Consider the following 18,427-nt stretch of genomic DNA (forward strand, 5'->3'; position numbering starts at 1 on the left):
TTGTTACCACCAGACATATGTTACTACTGTGTAATATAGTCAGATAGTAGATTTTCACTATTGTCCTAAATGAGAAATGCTAGACAACAAGATAGTCAATAAGTACGGAGTAGATATAAAGAATGTTCATCTTGGAACCTCCTTAGGTTTTAAAGTAGCTTGAGATCATAATTTCTTTAGTATACTTCACTAAATGTCATTTGCTTCTTTATTTCTCCCTTACAGGCATAGCCTGCTTATAGGTGTCATGATTATTGTCCATTAGGAATTTGGATTTTGCTTGAAAAGATCCTATTTTTTTCCTCTTACACATAAACTGAAATATTTTGGAGATAGTTATATAAGACAAACTTGTCCAAAAGGGCAGATGCTACATTTCTATGTTTATATATAAAGAGGAGCCCTTCCAATATAATCCTTTCAAAGACCAAAAATCCTCCACAATGTTATGGTTTATAATTGGACATAACATATTTAAATTAGTGTTTTATTTATATTCTCTGGGCCGAGCTAAAGGATCAAAATGCATCAATCTGCATCTTTTGCATAATAATCTAGTGAGAAACCTCTTCAGATGGTTGGCTCTTTATTTTTTGGACAGAAATGTGTTGACTACAGAGAGATATTTAAGGCATATTATGAAAGAGGAGCTAGAACAGACACTTAAATGAATTTCATGTTATCAGGATAAATGATCAGACACACAGAGGTCAGAATCAGGGATTGAATTGGAAACTGTAGCAGGGATTGGAGTCAGGTCACTTGTTTACTGTGGAAACACAACAACTAGGTGAGGCAGAAGTTTGTGGTGAGCTAGCAAGGATGTAACTTCAACAGCGAAGGAGAAAAGTGCGCACTAGTGTTGATACTCCAATAGCACGGAAGCATTTAAGAATTTCCATTAGGTAGTTCCAGTTTCACTCAGCTCAGTATTCTAGTGATGAAGTGAACCAAGACCAAAAAAATGAAAACAATATTCATAATCATAATATGCTAGTTACTTTATGTACTTATCTCATGTAATTCTGACTACAATCCTAAGAGAGTGAGATTTTAAGAGGTCAAAGGACTTAGCCACTATCTCTGCTCAGGAAGTGTCGGTGCAGGGGTTCTAAGATAGTTCATGAACGTGCTTGTTGGCGTCAATATTGAAGTTGAGGTATGCTTCTGTTAAGTAATGGCAGTCATTTATGCTCATAATCTTTTTGCATTAATACATAGAAAATTGGGGGTTGATGAATTTGTTAGAACTAGTTAAAGCAGGGCAAAAAGTTATCTGCCACAGTACAATAAAGGGCAGTGAAGGAGTTTCCGGAATGGACTATATCGAACTCACTGCCATTGAGTAATTTCTGACCCATAGAGAGAGACCCTGTAGGACAGTGAAGAAATGCTTTTGTGGATTTCTGAGACTGTAACTTTTTACTGGCATAGAAAACCTCGTCTTTCTCCTGTGGGGCAGTTGTTTGCTTCAAACTGCTGACTTTGAGGTTAGCAGCCCAATGTGTTCCCTGTTATACCATCAGGTCTCCTGTAGCATGCTGTAAATTGTGGTAAAACACGTTAATATATAGACCTCTGAGGACCCCATGCCTGAATAGGAATTGGAAGAGATTAAAAATTAAATTACTAGACAGAGAAGGGCCAATTGATTTTCTTCACCCCCAGAAGCCTACAGCACTTCTTAGGACCTTCTGACATGCAGGACTTTGGTTTACATTGAAGTAGGCAGAAGTGTACATTTATTTGGCATCTGCAAAATAATTCATCATAGGGTAAAATAATATGCTATTTTGGGCTTCCTGATACATCTCTTGATGTTAACCAATATATTTTCCCCGTGAAATTAACAATTAATTTTTTGAGGTTCTTGAGGGACCTTCATGGCTATTTCCTGAGTCCTGATTCCAAGGACTCAAGAGACCTTGTGGCACAACGGTTAGGTGCTCTGTTGCTAACTGCAAGATCGGCAATTCGAAGCCACCAGCCACGTCACAAGAGAACGATGTAACAGTCTTAGGACTTCTATGAGCCATTTGTACTCTGTCCTTTGGGGTGGGTATGTGTCAAAATGGACCCAATGACAACTGTTTTGGTTTAGTTCAGGATGTTTTAACGTTTTCATATTATAGTTGGAGCTCTTCAGTACTCAGATGTAAGAATGTTGTCCAGTCTAGTGTATTGATCTTTATCTTTATTAGAAGAATGTAGAGCTTTGGCCATTTCACTGTGCCTTTGCTCTTCTATATTATTTAGAAATGCTGGATAAGGACCAGTTTGTTTGGGATAGTGGTGATGAGAAACTAGTCTGGAATTTCTGGAGTCCCCTTTGGAGTTCTGTAGAACAGAAATTACATTTGCAGGCTTCTTGTGCTTTAGCAGAGACTGAATGGTTTATTTGAAACCCCCTACTTCCCCCCTGTTTCTCTTCTAAAATCTCCACTATATGCCATTTAGTCTAGGTGATTTATGAACATACATTTGTAAATGTGGCTTGGATAATTTTGATCCAATTGTCAACATGTCCATTTCAGGTATAACTTAAAACCTGTGATTACCATAAAATACGCTGGAGTACCAACTTGAGCAAAAAAAAAATTGTTGACTCTGTCAGGCATCCTGTTCATAATTATTTTGTAAAATGGCTGATTTTTCATTTGGCTTTTTCTATTTTTGTGTGTGTGTGAATGTTTTAACATTCTTTATTTTATTCCTTTGTGGAAGATAAGGGTGTAGCGAAGAGATGAACATCAGATGAGTACCTAATGCTGTCATGTCACCCATACAAAGAATAGTTTTTGAACAAAATAGTTTTTCAATAAACATTCATTAGATGAAAGAATGTATGCTAGATATTATGCTTGACATTGTAAGTATATGACTATTTATTCCTAAATGATCCTTTATGAGGTGTGTAGTATTTTTCTTTATCCCTAAAAAGAAAGAATAAGCATACCAAATTTGAAATTATTTTTGAAAATATGCTCAGTGAAGCATACATCAATTCATCAATTTCTGTATGTGCCATCTAGTGACATTGATGACATTCTTAATTATTTTCACCTTCATTTTCACAATTGTTCCTTCTGCATTTATATAAATCACTGCTCTCCAAGTGAAGCAACTCTGGTGGTGTGCTAGGTTACATGAGGTGCTGTTAACTGCAAGGTCAGCAATTCGGAGCCCGGAGGCCCCTCTGAGGGAGAAAGAGGACGCTTTCTGCTCCAGTAAACAGTTACAGTCTCAGCAACTCACAGAGCTGCTGGGAGTCAGAATTGACTTGACAGCAGTGACCTGAGCTCCCTAAGCTTTCTATGTAACTTTTGGAGTTGACAGGGTCAATTTGATCCTATATAGACCTTTCTTGAAAAGAGCCCAAAGGACTTTTTGACTCCAGTAAAGGATTACAGTCTTGAAAACTCACAGGGCAATTCTGTAGAATTGCTGAGAGTCAGCATCGATTCCTGGCAGTGATTTGCATTAAGAAAGCACTCAGTGCTTAAGGGAAACATTCTTTACTAGTCGTGCTGAACTATTGGTTGGTTTAAAGAAGACTTTAGGGGGTATTTTTGGTTGAAATGTAAGGTTTAAAAGGAATCACAGTGCAATCCTTTTGGGGACTTCATCCAACTTCAATGGCTTCAGAAAGACTGGATTTCAGAAGAATTTGAGATTCTATTTTTATTAGGCCTGGTTGACTAGAGGAACAAATCCAGTGACATCCAATAAAGAGAGAACTTTCTATCAAGAAGTAATTATATAGCAAGAAAGCAGTGTAGCTCAGCCCAACTCTAATCCATAAATCTGATAGTAGTCCATAAATTCCTCTTCAGACTCATGTAGCCACGTGCAATAACACAGAATACAGGGAGACCACAGGCCGGTGGGTGCAGAGTCTTGTGGAGCCCAAGCCAGCAGAAGCATTGGCAGGGCTCCTGCAGCTCTCAGGGTCAATCGCCAAGTCCCAGCAGGCAGGAAGGCAAAGTTAGAAGGCCGCAATCCTAATTGACAAGTGTCAGTTCCAGATCTAGCCAGGAGTGTCTGGTCAACATAAAATCATCTGTGTACCACACTATTCTATATTTTTCCTATTGAGATTGGCATAGTGGGTTACATGTGGACTTGCTACCAGCAAGGTCAGCAGTCCGAACTCACTAGCTGCTCTGCAAAAAAAAAAGCAAGGCTTTCTACTCCATTAAAGAGTTACAGTCTCAGAAACCCACTTGGGGAGTTCTACTCTTTCCTATAGGATTGCTATGAGTCAGAATGGACTTGGTGACAGTGAGTTTGGTTTTTGCTTGATAATGAGGGTTGAGTGACAATATATGTAAAGCAATTCCAGCAGTCCCTGAAAAATTTACTCACGGCCATAGAATTGTTTCCGACTCATAGCAACGCTATGTAGGACAGAGTAAAATTTCCTTTGTGGGTTTCTGAGCCCATCCATCGTTATGGGAGCAGAATACCCTGTCTTTCTCCCTGGATGCAATTGGTGATTTCCAATTGCTGTCACTTCTGTTAGCAACCCAATAGGTAACCCTCTCCACTACCTATGCTCCTTGCACTACTTTGTAGGCTTCTCACTTTTTCTTATTTAAATTACTTGAATTCCTTGAAAGATCTCCCCCATGTCACCACCATGTTACTTTAATTGTTCATGGGCTTTTTCACTTGGGAGGCACAGTGATCTTCAGCACACATTATCCCCCCTGGAGTCCAATAAATTGTATTAATAATTAAAATAATTATCATTATTGATGATCAGAGTATTTCCTTTATTTACCTTTTTACTCATGAATTTAGTTTACGTTTTCGTCCTTAATTTTGGAAACGTCAACTAATAATCGCTTTCATTTGAGATGTAAGAAAGATGATTAAGTGTAACACTTGCTTTTTAGCACCAAGGAGTTTTACTTTAATTTTTTTCTTCCATTTGCTACTCCTCTGCAGAGAGTGTGATTCACAGTTCTGTTCTCTTGGTGAGTCATGCTGATGGATAAAGTAATTTCTCATAACACAATAATTTAAATTAATTTCTGTGAGACACAAACATACTAATGTTGATGGCAGCACTATTCAAAAATAGCCAAAAGGTGGACACAACTGGAATATCCATCAATGGATTAATAAAAAAAACTCAAACTCACTACCATTGAGTCGGTTCTGATCCATAGCGATCCATTAAGGACAGGTTCGAATGGTTTGTGAGTTTCTGAGACTGTAACTCTTTATGGGAGTAGAAAGTCCTGCCTTTGTGCCTTGGAGCACTTGGTAGTTTCGAACTGCTGACTTTGCAGTGAGCAGCCCAAAACGTAACCATTAAGCCACAAGAGACCCTTTTCAATGATTACTAGAGTTGATAAACCAAAATTGTCATACATAAATATAATGGAGTGCTATTCTCCCATAAAGATAAATGAAATCCTATTACATACTAGAAGGTAGATGAACCCTGAAAACATTATGCTGAGTGAAAAAAAAATCAATCACAAAATGATAAGTTTTGCAAACTCACATGTGTATAGAATAACAAGAATAGGCATATATGTAGAGTCTGAAGTTTATTACTAGTTCCCAGGGACAGGGGGCAGGAAGTAAGTCAGTCAATTTCGGTTGATGGTGATGAAAACTTTGGCAATGATTCTGGATAATGGTTGCAAAAATATGATTAATATAATTGATACCACTACACTGTACATGTGAGAAATGTTGAATTGGCTGGTATTGTATATCTTTTCAAAAATAAGAGTAATAAAAAGAAACTAACCTCTATGACCAGAGTGACCTATTTAAGTAGTAATTCTTTCTTGTATATTTGACAAAGTAGAGCCTAGCTCAAGTAGAAAACAAATGTTTTGAGAATGATGATGGCAACATATACACATATATGCTTGACACAATGGATGGATGTAATGGATTATGATAAGAGTTGTACGAGCCCCCAATAAAATGATTTAAAAAAACAAACAAAAACAAGCAACAGAAAAAAAAACCAAAGTAGAGCCTATGCCAGCTAAATTTTAGTGGAGATTTGTCTAAGCAAATGCGACTATTCACTTTCACACATTGATCAAGTGGAAAGAGTTGTATATGATGTTTAAATTACTAACAATATATACTTCTTGTTTAGTAACATTAATGAATAGTAGTGCACAATTTTTCAATAAGCGCCAGAGGAGATGGAGGGAGCACTGATGGCGTAGTGGGTTACCTGTTAAGCTGCTAACAGCAAAGTCAGCATTTCGAATGCACCAACTGTCCCACAGGAGAAGGAGGAGACTTTCTACTCCTGCACTAAGATTTACAACCTCAGAATCCCATTGGAGTACTTCTACTCTCTCCTCCAGGGTCACTGAGTTGGAATTGACTTGCTGACAGGCAGAAGGGGAGATACAGAATATAGGCAATGGAATGGAGAGGACGATCTTCCTCTGACCTCAAAGACTCAGGAAAGAAGTTAAACTTTGTTCTTTGTGACCTCTGTATGGAAAATGTCCTCAGGTTTTAATTGGAAACATCTTTAATTTCCAAAATTAATTTGCTTTATACTCCCCATGTTAAACCTTCTGATTTCTACCCCAAATAAACCCCGTGTTTCCAAAATAAGCTTTAGGGTTTTTTTTTTTTTTATGATCAAAGAGATTTCCCTCAGTCAATCCTGAAATGCTTAGGAGAAAAGGACATATTTAGGAGCTCTTGGCAGCACTTCAAAGAATGATAGAACAGGACGCCGAGTGCATTCTTCCAAAGTTTCGGACAGCAGAAGTTTGGCTGAGACCGTAGACACTGGAACGAGAGCAGTCCTTGAAAATATTCTAAAAGTCTTGTCATATTTTGAGATTCCAAACTCTGCCAAAATTCATACATGTCTAAAACTCAATCCTGCATCGTTTCCTTTCCAAATGATCCCTTAGGTTGATTCTCTTCTCTTGCACATGAGTCCCGCGACCCTGGCAGTCGGCTTGATACTCGTTTGACAGGCTGCTATAAGAAATGAATCTCTTTTCTCTCTCTCTCTCTCTCTCTGTGTTTATTTTACAGAACAGACAAGGTGAAGCAACTTAGAGATCTGGTGACATATTGCCAAATGACCTGTGTTGCTTCGCAAGATGTTGGTACCCAAAGCAACGGACTCAAGATCTAGCATCCTTCCTTTGATCAGCTATTTCTGAAAGGCAGCAGTTTACACTTTGCAACAGCATCTCCTCTTGATCCCATGCCTCCTCCCTGCCCGCCCCCTCGGTCCTTCCCACTCGCTACCTCGCCCCCTCCCAGCCCGCGCATGCGTCCTAAGCACCCCCTACACTCGCCGCCCAGGCTGAGAGTATTGTCGGGGGCTATTCTCTCTCCTAGGAACATGGCGGCGAGTCAGGGAGGCGGTGGGAGCAGTGGGGGCGGCGGTTGTGGGGGCGGTGGAAGTAACAGTGGCGGTGGCGCGGCAGCGGGGGGAGGTGGCGGGGCAGGAGGGGGAAGCGGCGGCGGCAGGACCCTGGCGGTGCCCATCCCGGTACCGACTCTTTTCGGCCAGCCGTTCCCCAACGGGCCGCAGTGGAACCCGGGGAGCCTGCAACCTCAACACACCGTGCGGAGCCTGGACCGGGCCCTGGAGGAGGCGGGCAACTCCGGCATTCTGAGTCTCAGTGGCAGGAAACTCCGAGACTTCCCAGGCAGCGGCTATGACCTGACGGACACCACCCAAGCAGGTGACAGGACGGGAGTGGGGGGTTTTAGGGGGGTGGCTGGGAGCAGTGAGGGGCGGCTGGACACTGCTGATCAGGGCGGAGGCGCGGGGGCGGTGGGACTGACCCGGGGAGGAGGGGGTGAGGGAAAATGCTGACTGCAGGATGCAGGGAAACTGACTAGGATGGGAGGGGTGGATTAGCATTTTTTGTGAACAGCGAGTTTACCCCAGTAAAGGATGAGAGGTGTGTGTGGTGGTGGTGGTGGTGTGTGTGTGTGTGTGGGGGGGGGGGGGGATGCTGTTACCTGCCTCAATGCTGTTCTCCCAACTCTCTTGGATGTTCCTCATCTTTCGCGAGGGTGGGGGAAAGTTGATACCTAAAAAATCATAATCTCTACATATTAAACCTCTGAGAATGGCATATCCCTTTTCATAGCGCAGCAGCAACATGGCCAGCGATTTCCTGTTCTTGCGTGTGTGTGTGTGTGTGTGTGTGTGTGTGTGTGTGTATCCTAGAATATTCTGGGCTTTATTGTCCTGTTTACCTTTTACAGGCTGAGATTTTTCGTTTTCCTGGCCTTCGGAAGGTTATGCTGGCTAAATTGGTTATTTCTTGCATTGGCAAATGAAATCACCAGTCATTTATGGGTCTGGTTACTAGGAGAAAGATAATCCTCCATTTGAGTTAGGCTCGAGTTTTAATTTTTATAGCAGGAAAAGCCAGAAATCCAAGCTCACCGTTGAAAAAGAAAATGCAGCCCGTTCCACACAGAGTTGTGGATTGTTGATTTACCATTTTGAATGAGAAACTGCCCATTGTAATGTTCCTCAAATACACTCTGGTAGTCTTTGTTGGAGATGGTGTTTGTTGTTGTTTGTATGAACAAACTCTCTTTCCCATTTGCATCAAACCAGGGCTGATTATTTCAGGTGTGTTTTGGTTTGAGGAAAGGGTTTTTTCGCTATTCACAATCTTCATTTTTGTTGTCCCTATGCTTGTGTCACCTGGTGTCCTGCTATACTTCATAGACAAAATTATTGTATTAGATACAGTCATTATTAAACACATAGGCCAGGAATCCATTGCTAATGGGCAGTAGCAAGAGATCCATGTCTTGCTTTCAAGAATAAGAGCCTCTCTAGGTCTTCACTTTGGGGATATCAAAACAAGGTCTGTGGGAAGGAGGGGGAAAATCAAAATGGAACCCTTCCGTCTGGTGATTCCCTAAGGATTTATTCATAACAACTATGGATGTGCAATTGATCGCTGATTCTGTAGTTTGAAATGCATGATGGAGTATTTACTCCTTCACGCTGAACAGATTTCCTAAACAATATGTTTGCATATTCATGAGTATACTTGGCAAGATAATTATACTACTTGATATGTTCTTCAAGGGCTCCAAGAAAAATGGTTCCAAGCGGTATCATCCATTAAATGGACATACACATGGTTTTACTTATTGTTCTGCACACCCTTGAGAGGCTTTCTCTAGCGACATAACCAAGTTTGAAGGATTGGGTATTGGCATTCAGGCCCCTTTACTGTTGCCACCTTGTCTTCTCAAGTCCTCGCAAGTGGAGCCCTCTGTTCCACCTAGGTCAAGTCCTTGCCCCTCAAATGTATTTGTGAATTTCTGTTTCATCTTTGCACAAGGTGATAGTTGTGCTGCGGAGTTCCTTCTTTTCTCCACTCAGTTAATTTTATTCCAGGCCCTGATTTTCAAAGAAGCTGTTTCCAACACTTAGTCTGCATCAGCCTCCTATTTCTTTGAAATCCCATGATTCTTATTGTCTTTCCCATTTACTTAGCAGTGTATTTCCTTTCTCCCATTTGTCTTGCTGTTCCTGAGAAGATGGTAAAATCATTATGGGTAGGGCATAAAGAACATCCTGGTTCATTCTTCTCATATCTTGCTTATAGCCTATTTGATACTTTTTCCCTCAAATATGAATTATCATGAACTGTGGTTAAACCTTTTGCTTTTTAGTCCTTTCGTCGATTTTTGGAGGCAAGCTTCAATATGAACCAGAACCATCTTTGTTCTTAGTAAACATTCATCCTAACCTTTTAGCAGTGTCTACAGTAAACACAAGAGCTTACTGAAATAATTCTACCTCGTTTTGTTATTATTTTCAGTTGAACATATGTATACTATTTGTGGGAGCCTTTCAAACTCAAATAGGAAAAAACAGATACTGTGCTGCTCTTTTTTTCCTTTAAATGAGAAAATTTAGGTGGGGGTTACAGTCACTTTGACAGCATTCAGCCGGGAAATATTTAAGGATATTATGTTCTAAAGATACCAGTGAACATTATGTAGACACAAGGTAGGTACCCAGGACCTGAAAAAATAGCACATGTCAGAGATTATATTTATGTGCACACATGTATACACACAAGTATGCACTATTTGATGGGCACAGATCTGTTTGGGGACGTTATTATACTTAAAATGTTTCAGAAATAAACTCCTATGCCTTGATTTCAGGTTTACCCAAATTTGGCTTTACTTGGTTTATTCATTCTCTCATTTAATTGCTACCAAACATATTTTAGCTAAATTTAGATCTGTTTTCTAGCCTATCAGTGCAAATATCTTCATTCCTACCTCTGCTTCTTGCTCATTCTCTTCCTTGCTGGAACTGGCTCCTCCCATCCCCCTAACCCAGACTCTTAGTCTGATTAGGTAAGAAAATGTATAATGATTTATTGGATTGGCAGGAAATGGGAGGAAGGGAAAATAGCTAGGAGGCAATTTTGTTAATAATCTAGGGAAGTGATGAGGATTTCAGCAAGGGAGTCAAAAGAAAGTTAGCTAATACAGGGAAAATAAATTCCCAAAGAAGGAGTAAAGGCATTTTGCATTATTTTACTTGTCCCTCACATAGACATATGATTAAATAGACCAATGGTTCTCCACCCTGCCTACACAATAAAATTGCATGGGATTTTTATAAATTAATTATTTTATTCGGGACCTCTTACAAATCTTATAACAATTCATCATTCAGTAGTATTAAGCACACTTGTATATATGTTGCCATCAACATTTCCAAAACAATTTCTTTCTACTTGAGTCCTTGGTATCAGCTCCTCATTTTTCCCTCCACCACCCTCCCACTCTTGTGAATCCTTGATCAATGATATATTATTATTGATATTTCAGTCTTACACTATCTGTTGTCTCCCTTCACCCACCTTTCTACTATTCATTCTCCTGAGGTGGAGCGGGGGTATATATTCAATCTTGTGATGGGTTCTCCCTTTCTCCCACTGCCCCTCCCCAACATCCCCTACCCTCATGATATCCCTACTGCATGGGATTAAAAAAAACTATTAGCCTAATTTCAGACTAATTAAAGCAGAATATCTCAGGCCTGGAGTCCTGTATATTCAATATACATAAATTAATTAACTATAACCATATTATATATATATCCCCTAGTAATACTAATATGCAGCTAGGATTAAACAGAAAATCAAACTTACTGCCATTGAGTTGATTTCAACTCATAGTAACCCAAAAGGGCTCGGTAGAGCTGCCCCTGTGGGTTTCTGGTTTCCGAGACTGTAACTCTTTATAGGAGCAGAAAGCCTTGACTTTCTCCCATGGAGCAGCTGGTGATTTCAAACTGCTGACCTTGTGGTTAGCAGCTCAAGCCATAACCACTATGCCACCAGGACTCCTGTGCAAGCAGGATTGCGAAACCGTAAAATAGCTCATTTTTTCAGGACACTCAAGAAAAACTTACTATCTGAGGGAATGTGAACGTTGATGAAAATCTAATGACTCATCAGTCCTGATACTTGTCAAGGTCAAAACCCCAGCTAGGAGTTAGGCGTTTACGTTCTAGTTTGATGTTCTTTTCACTAGGCTTCTGTGACGTAGGAACTCGTTTTGTTCTCTACATGTGATGCCTCTAACCTACTGCCACGGAGTCTGCTCTGACTCCTAGTGATATGACACTCTGTGAGGTTTCTGAGGCTGTCAATCTGGACAGGAGCCGATCCTTATCTGTCTCCCGTGGAGCAGCTGGGGTGGTTGGACCACTGACTTTGCTGTTTGCAATCCAACGCCTACCCACCCGTTCCGCCAAGACCCCTTATTTTGTCTATACAAATTAGACATTTCTGAGGAAGGTACTAAAGTTTCCTCAATTCCCATGCACAACTCTGGTTTACATTTAATGGTATTTTCCTGGTTTTCGTGAATAAGCGAGTACCCCGGAATATGTACAGCTGAATCTACTTTGCTCTGTTCACGGTTCACCCCGCTGTGAGAGAAAATAGACAGTAGGCAGCTGTTGGCAAGGTTTATCCTTGGCATCTTTCTACCTCTCTTTTTGCTTCTGGGATCTGTTCTTCCTTATCTGGCCCCTTCCCCCGCCCACGGCGTGCTGCCCGCTTTCTATCTCCAGCCTTGTGCAGCGCTCGCATTCCTTTCCTGGAATGGAGCTCGGAGCTGATTATGGCAAGCCTTACAGAAGATTTACATTTAGACGGTTGTATTTGCTAATTTACTTGACTCTCCAGTTGGTAGCATTTGCTCATAACTTTGAGTAGATCTGCCTTCACCTATTATTCCTTGACTCAGATTCTCACCCACATAAAGACATTAACGAAGCTATCAGAAAGCTGGCCACCCATTTCGGAAGGTAGCCGACTTCCATTTTAAGGCCTTCTGTGAGATTGGTAGAGATGGTACTCTGTAGGTCATATTGACAGAACAAAGGATAATTGACTTGAACTATTTTTTTACTCAGTACAGTGATATTTTGTCCACTTTAAAAGTCTTTGACAATGAATTTAGTAGTTACCCAAAGAATCTTGAACCTTTTCATACTTGAATCTGTTATCAGGGCTACAGATATGTGTTTGTGTCTCAGTCTCTTGCAGCTGCTCCCTTTGCTTCTATGTACCTCCATACGGCCCAATGCAATCGGTCTGCAGAACAGATTGGGGAATTCTTAAACACACGTTTGGGTTGCATCTCCGACAATTACACATATCCCTTTAAACCAGGAATCAACTCTAGTATTTCTGACATGGGTCGGTTCGCCTCTTCCACTGTGGAGCATAGTACCTTCTTTCAAGTTGTAAAATGGAACCAGATAAAGGTAGCTCCTGATTCTGGTACACAAGTGGAGGCTCTCTCCAGTCAGGGCAAGAGCTGCTTGTGATTTTGCCGTCTGATTCAACCATCAGCCTTGCTTTGGGCCATAATGTCTTCCTCAAAATATCGAGTTTGAAACTCATTTCTTGAGAATTGAGTCACATTTTAATTGTTGGAGGTTGAATTTGTGTGGGTGAACTTCATAGGGATTTATTTCATTGTGATAAATCCTTTTGTAATACACAAAGTTGTCCCTAAATTTATTTCTTTTCCAAGTTTTAATTAAAAATTTTATGTTTTATTTTAAAATTGGAGGATACAGGGACATATCCATCATTAAATAATAACATTTACACAACACTTAACATTGTCAACTACTTTTATGTATATTATCCTATTGTATTCTAATAATAACTCATGTGAGCTTGGCAGCGTACATAGTAATTGCTCCTTGTGGTTGAGAGAGTTTAAGTGATAGTCCCAAAGTGAAATGCCTGGTGTCTGGCAGCATGGGGGTCACAGTCTGGCTTTTGCTACTCTACTACAGTTCCAGTGTGGTTTCCATTGTAACACATTTTCTGTTTATAGCAAAGCTATTATTAAAAGAAACACCATACTACAAACAGGTTATTTCTTTCTGAAAATGTTTCCCTAAATATATTTGTATAGCTTGTTTTCAGGCCTCTCTTTTTGATTGTTTTTATATAGATTCATTAAACAAGCATTTGGTGAACCTCAACTTTCGAAACATGATTATTCTCCAAAGCAAAGCAGAGGTGGTGCCTCTTGTTCTGAAGGGGTTCTAAAACAGTCGAATATGTATAGTAAGTAATATGTGTAACAATTAGAAAATAATTTTATTCTAATATATTAATATTCAAAAGTATGAGGATGTACCCAACAAAATCTGGAATTACTTTTCAAAGCTATGTATTTAAAAAAATTTTACAAACCAACTTTATCACCCTCAAAGTCCTCTCCATTACACTTAATACATTTGTCCAATCTACGATTCCACTCTTGGAAACAGTTTTCAAATTCATCTGTTTGGATGGCAGACAGCACCTCCCTTGTTTTATTCTTCACCTTTTCCACCTACTCAAATCACTGACCTTTCATGCCCCTGTTCATTTGAGGAAACAAAAAGAAGTCGCCCAGAATGAGGTTAGGTAAATCAGGTGCATGGGGAAAAAGAGGCATGCTGTTTTTTGCCAAAAAATGGCACACTAACATGACTGTGTGAGCAGGTGCATTGTTGTGGCGGCAAAATTAGTCCCCCGTCTGCCACAAATCAGGTCTTTTTTGGTCACACACTGTTATGCAATGTTTTCAGAACCTCTAAATAGAAAGCTTGATTAACAGTCTGACCTAGTGGAACAAACTCCAAATGCACAGTCTCCCTCACATCACATCTGTTTTTGGGGGGGGGGGGTTATCCCTTGTATAGTCTTTTTTTTTTAAACATTTTATTAGGGGCTCATGCAACTCTTATCACAATCCATACATATACATATATCAATTAATTGTATAAAGCACATCTGTACATTCTTTGCCCTAATCATTTTCAAAGCATTTGCTCTGCACTTAAGCCCCTGGCATCAGGTCCTCTTTTTTCCCCTCCCTCCCGCTTTCCCCTCCCTCATGAGCCCTTGATAATTTATAAATTATTATTTTGTTATATCTTGCCATATCCGGCGTTTCCCTTCACCCCCTTTTCTGTTGTCCGTCCCCCAGGGAGGAGGTCACATGTAGATCCTTGTAATCGGTTCCCCCTTTCCAACCCACTCACCCTCTACTCTCCCAGTTATCACCCCTCACACCCCTGGTCCTGAAGGTATCATCCATCCTGGATTCCCTGTGCCTCCAGCTCCTATCTGCACCAGTGTACATTCTCTGCTCCATCCAGTCTTGCAAGGTAGAATTCGGATCATGGTAGTTGGGGGGTGGGGGGCGGGGAGGAAGCATTTAGGAACTGGAGGAAAGCTGTATTCTTCATCGGTGCTACGTTGCACCCTGACTGACTTATCTCCTCCCCTAGACCCCTCTGTGAGGGGATCTCCAGTGGCCGACAAATGGTCTTTGGGTCTCCACTCTGCACTTCCCCCTTCAGTCACAAGTTTTAAAGTCTCTTCTGACATCAACTGAGTTCTTTCTCTCCTTTCTTTTTAATGACTTTTTGCTTTCTTCCTGAATGCTGTTCTTTTTTTTTTTTTAACAATTTATTGGGGCTCATACAATTCTTTTCACAGTTCATATATATACATACATCAATTGTATAAAGCACATCTGTACAGTCTTTGCCCTAATCATTTTTTTCTCTTTTCTTCTTTTACATTTTATTAGGGACTCAAACAACTCTTACCACAATCCATACATATACATACATCAATTGTATAAAGCACATCCATACATTCCCTGCCCCAATCATTCTCAAGGCATTTGCTCTCCACTTAAGCCCCTTGCATCAGGTCCTCTTTTTTTTTTCCTCTCCCTCCCTCCCCTTTCCCCCCTCCCTCATATGCCCTTGGTAATTTATACCTCGTTATTTTGTCATATCTTGCCCTATCCGGGGTCTCCCTTCCCCCCTTCTCTGCTGTCCCTCTCCCAGGGAAGAGGTCACATGTGGCTCCTTGTAATCGGTTCCCCCTTTCCAACCCACTCACCCTCCACTCTCCCAGCATCGTCCCTCACGCCCTTTGTCCTGAAGGTATCATCCACCCTGGATTCCCTGTACCTCCAGCCCTCATATGTACCAGTGTACAGCCTCTGTCCTATCCAGCCCTGCAAGGTAGAATTCGGATCATGGTAGTTGGGGGGAGGAAGCATCCAGGATCTGGGGGAAAGCTGTGTTCTTCATCGATACTACCTCACACCCTAATTAACCCATCTCCTCTCCTAAGCCCCTCTATGAGGGGATCTCCATTGGCCGACACTTGGGCCTTGGGTCTCCACTCTGCACTTCCCCCTTCATTTAATATAATATATATATACATATACATATATACATATACACATATATACACATACATACACACACTTATATCTTTTTTTTTTGCATGATGCCTTATATCTGGTCCCTTGGGCACCTCGTGATCGCACTGGCCGGTGTGCTTCTTCCATGTGGGCTTATTTGCTTCTGAGCGAGATGGCCGCTTGTTCACCTTCAAGCCTTTAAGACCCCAGACACTATCTCTTTTGATAGCCGGGCACCATCAGCTTTCTTCACCACATTTGCTTGTGCACCCATTTGTCTTCAGCGATCCTATCATGGAGGTGTGCAGTCAATGATATGATTTTTTGTTCTTTGATGCCTGGTAACTGATCCCTTTGGGACCACTCGATCACACAGGCTGGTGTGTTCTTCCATGTGGACTTTGTTGCTTCTGAGCTAGATGGCCGCTTGTTTATCTTCAAGCCTTTAAGACCCCAGTCACTATCTCTTTTGATAGCCGGGCACCATCAGCTTTCTTCACCACATTTCTTTGTTCACCCACTTTGGCTCCAGCCGTTGTGTCGGGAGAGTGAGCATCATAGAGTTCCAATTTAATAAAAGAAGGTATTCATGCATAGAGGGAGTGTTTGAGTAGAGGACCAAGGTCCTTCCGCCACCTTAATACTTGACCTATAAATATAGACACAAAGATCTATTTCCCCAACCTCCTATATATATTTGCATGTACATGTTTTTGTCTAGACCTCCATGAATGCCCTTTGACTCCTAGCTCTTTCCTCCATCTCCCTTGACCTTCCTCCTGCCCCACTACCATGCTTCATCGCCACCTGGGCTAGAGTATACCTCTTCTCTAAGCAACCTTACCCTTGATCATTTCCCACCAGGCCTGCCACTCCCCCTTCTCTACCATTTGGGGTCCCATGTTTTTCCCTTGTCCCTGGGTTTGTTAACACCACTTCCTTACCCCCCCCCTACCCCCCCACCCCAAGTCCCCCCGGAACTGTTGGTCCCGTTGTTTTTCATCCAGATAGTTCATCCAGCCTGTCCTATTCAGACAGACCTGTGGAGTCACTAACATGCACGAAAACTAGACAGAGTAACACAAAGCAACAGTATACAACCAGACAACAAAACAACCAAAACAAACCACTGAAAAAGAACAGAACAAAACAGTTCACAAGAGAAAAGCTTGTAGTTAGTTCAGGGATCGTTTGCTGGCCCTTAGGAGCGTTTTCCAGTCCAGTCTGTTGGGGCACCACGCCCTGGCCCCAAAGTCCACTTTCAGCATTCCCTGGGGACCTTGCTACTCCATTCCCTTGCTGTTCCGCTGCACTCCCCCAGTGATTTGCCTCGGTGTGGTGGGATCAGGTCAGGTGCAATTCCCACACTGTGTCTCCGGTGCTGTCCCCTGTATCGCCCTTAGTCACTGAGGGGCATCATGTCTCATAGTCTTTAATATGTAGATAAATGATATATAACTGTTGCATAATGCTTAAGATTATTATAGCTGTTCGTTTCGGAATTCTTCCTGGAATGTGAGCTATTTTCAGAATCTTGAGCTATGGGGTCAGTTAATTATTAGGCAGGAGTGACAATTGCATCATTTCTGAGGGGGAAATAGCCTGACTACTCACTGCCCATTGCCATTAAATTGATTTGAACTTAAGATGACACTCGATAGGACAGAGTAGAACTGCTCCTTAGGGTTTCCGAGATGAGAAATCTTTCGAGGAGCACACCTGCTTATCTTTGTCCTGAGGTCGCTGGAGGATCTGAATCACTGACCCAACACTTACCTGCCACCATCTGCATGCACTTTATGGCAAGAATAATTCAGTGTTAAAATTAATAATGAGGGAGAAGGAGTACCTTCATTTGCAGGCAAAGTAAGGTCAAGTAGTGGTGGGGCAGCTGCTATTCTTGTAAAGTAGGAATAACCTGACTGAAAATGTCTTCACGTTTAATCTTAATGAACTGAGGCAGTTTCATCAGAGTATAGAAAGTTGGTGGTTACATAGGGAACCACTCAAAAGAGTATAAAATTACATTAAGTAATCTATATATTTTCAGGGAGAAAAGCATTAGAGGAAGGGAGACGGGCTTCAAAAATTTGGTAAAAATTAGAATGCAAAGATAATAGAATTTTTCCACGAACTTTGCGAAGCCCCTTGGTATATGGTACAACACGTCTAAGGACGGAAATGATTTGAGTTAGTGGGACACTTTGCTTAAAGTATTTTCTGTTTTGTAGTCATTTGTTTTCATTTGTATAGTTATGAATAGCCAAACCTTATAATTAACATACGTTGCAGGCAATCTTAAGTTTCTTTGGTAAAATGAAAAATCTATTTTGGAAAGCCATGATGCTGTTTTTGACTCATAGAAACTCTATAGGACAGAATAGAACTGCCCCATGTGAGCCGCTGAGGCTATAAATCTGTACAGGAACACAAAGCCTCATCTTTCTCCTGTAGAGTGGACTGGGGGAATCAAACTGCTGACTTTGCAGTTAGCAGAACTTGCAGTTGACAGCCCAGACAGTAGTGTACTATGCAACCAGTTCCTATGAGTCAGAAGGGACTTGATGGCAGTGGGTTTAATTTTGGTTTGGATGAAGCTTGTAGCTTATAAATGTTCTGTTTAAATTAATTTACTTTTTAAACCTTTTATTGTATA

General features: G+C 41.1%; 1 protein-coding gene across 2 annotated transcripts in view; it reads left to right on the forward strand.

The window, feature by feature from the left end:
* Nucleotides 1–6,976: 6,976 nt before the first annotated feature.
* Nucleotides 6,977–18,427, forward strand: part of LRCH2 (leucine rich repeats and calponin homology domain containing 2) — a 115,887-nt gene continuing 104,436 nt past the window's right edge. Inside the window, exon 1 of one of the 2 annotated variants that reach the window (XM_075538159.1) lies at nt 6,977–7,703. In XM_075538159.1, the coding sequence (XP_075394274.1) occupies nt 7,217–7,703 (487 nt within the window). In that variant the 5' untranslated portion in view covers nt 6,977–7,216. The remainder of the gene's footprint in view (nt 7,704–18,427) is intronic. The other variant, XM_075538157.1, reaches the window with a different exon arrangement.

This window comes from Tenrec ecaudatus, chromosome X (assembly GCF_050624435.1).
Source record: "Tenrec ecaudatus isolate mTenEca1 chromosome X, mTenEca1.hap1, whole genome shotgun sequence".
NCBI classification, from domain to species: Eukaryota; Metazoa; Chordata; class Mammalia; order Afrosoricida; family Tenrecidae; genus Tenrec; species Tenrec ecaudatus.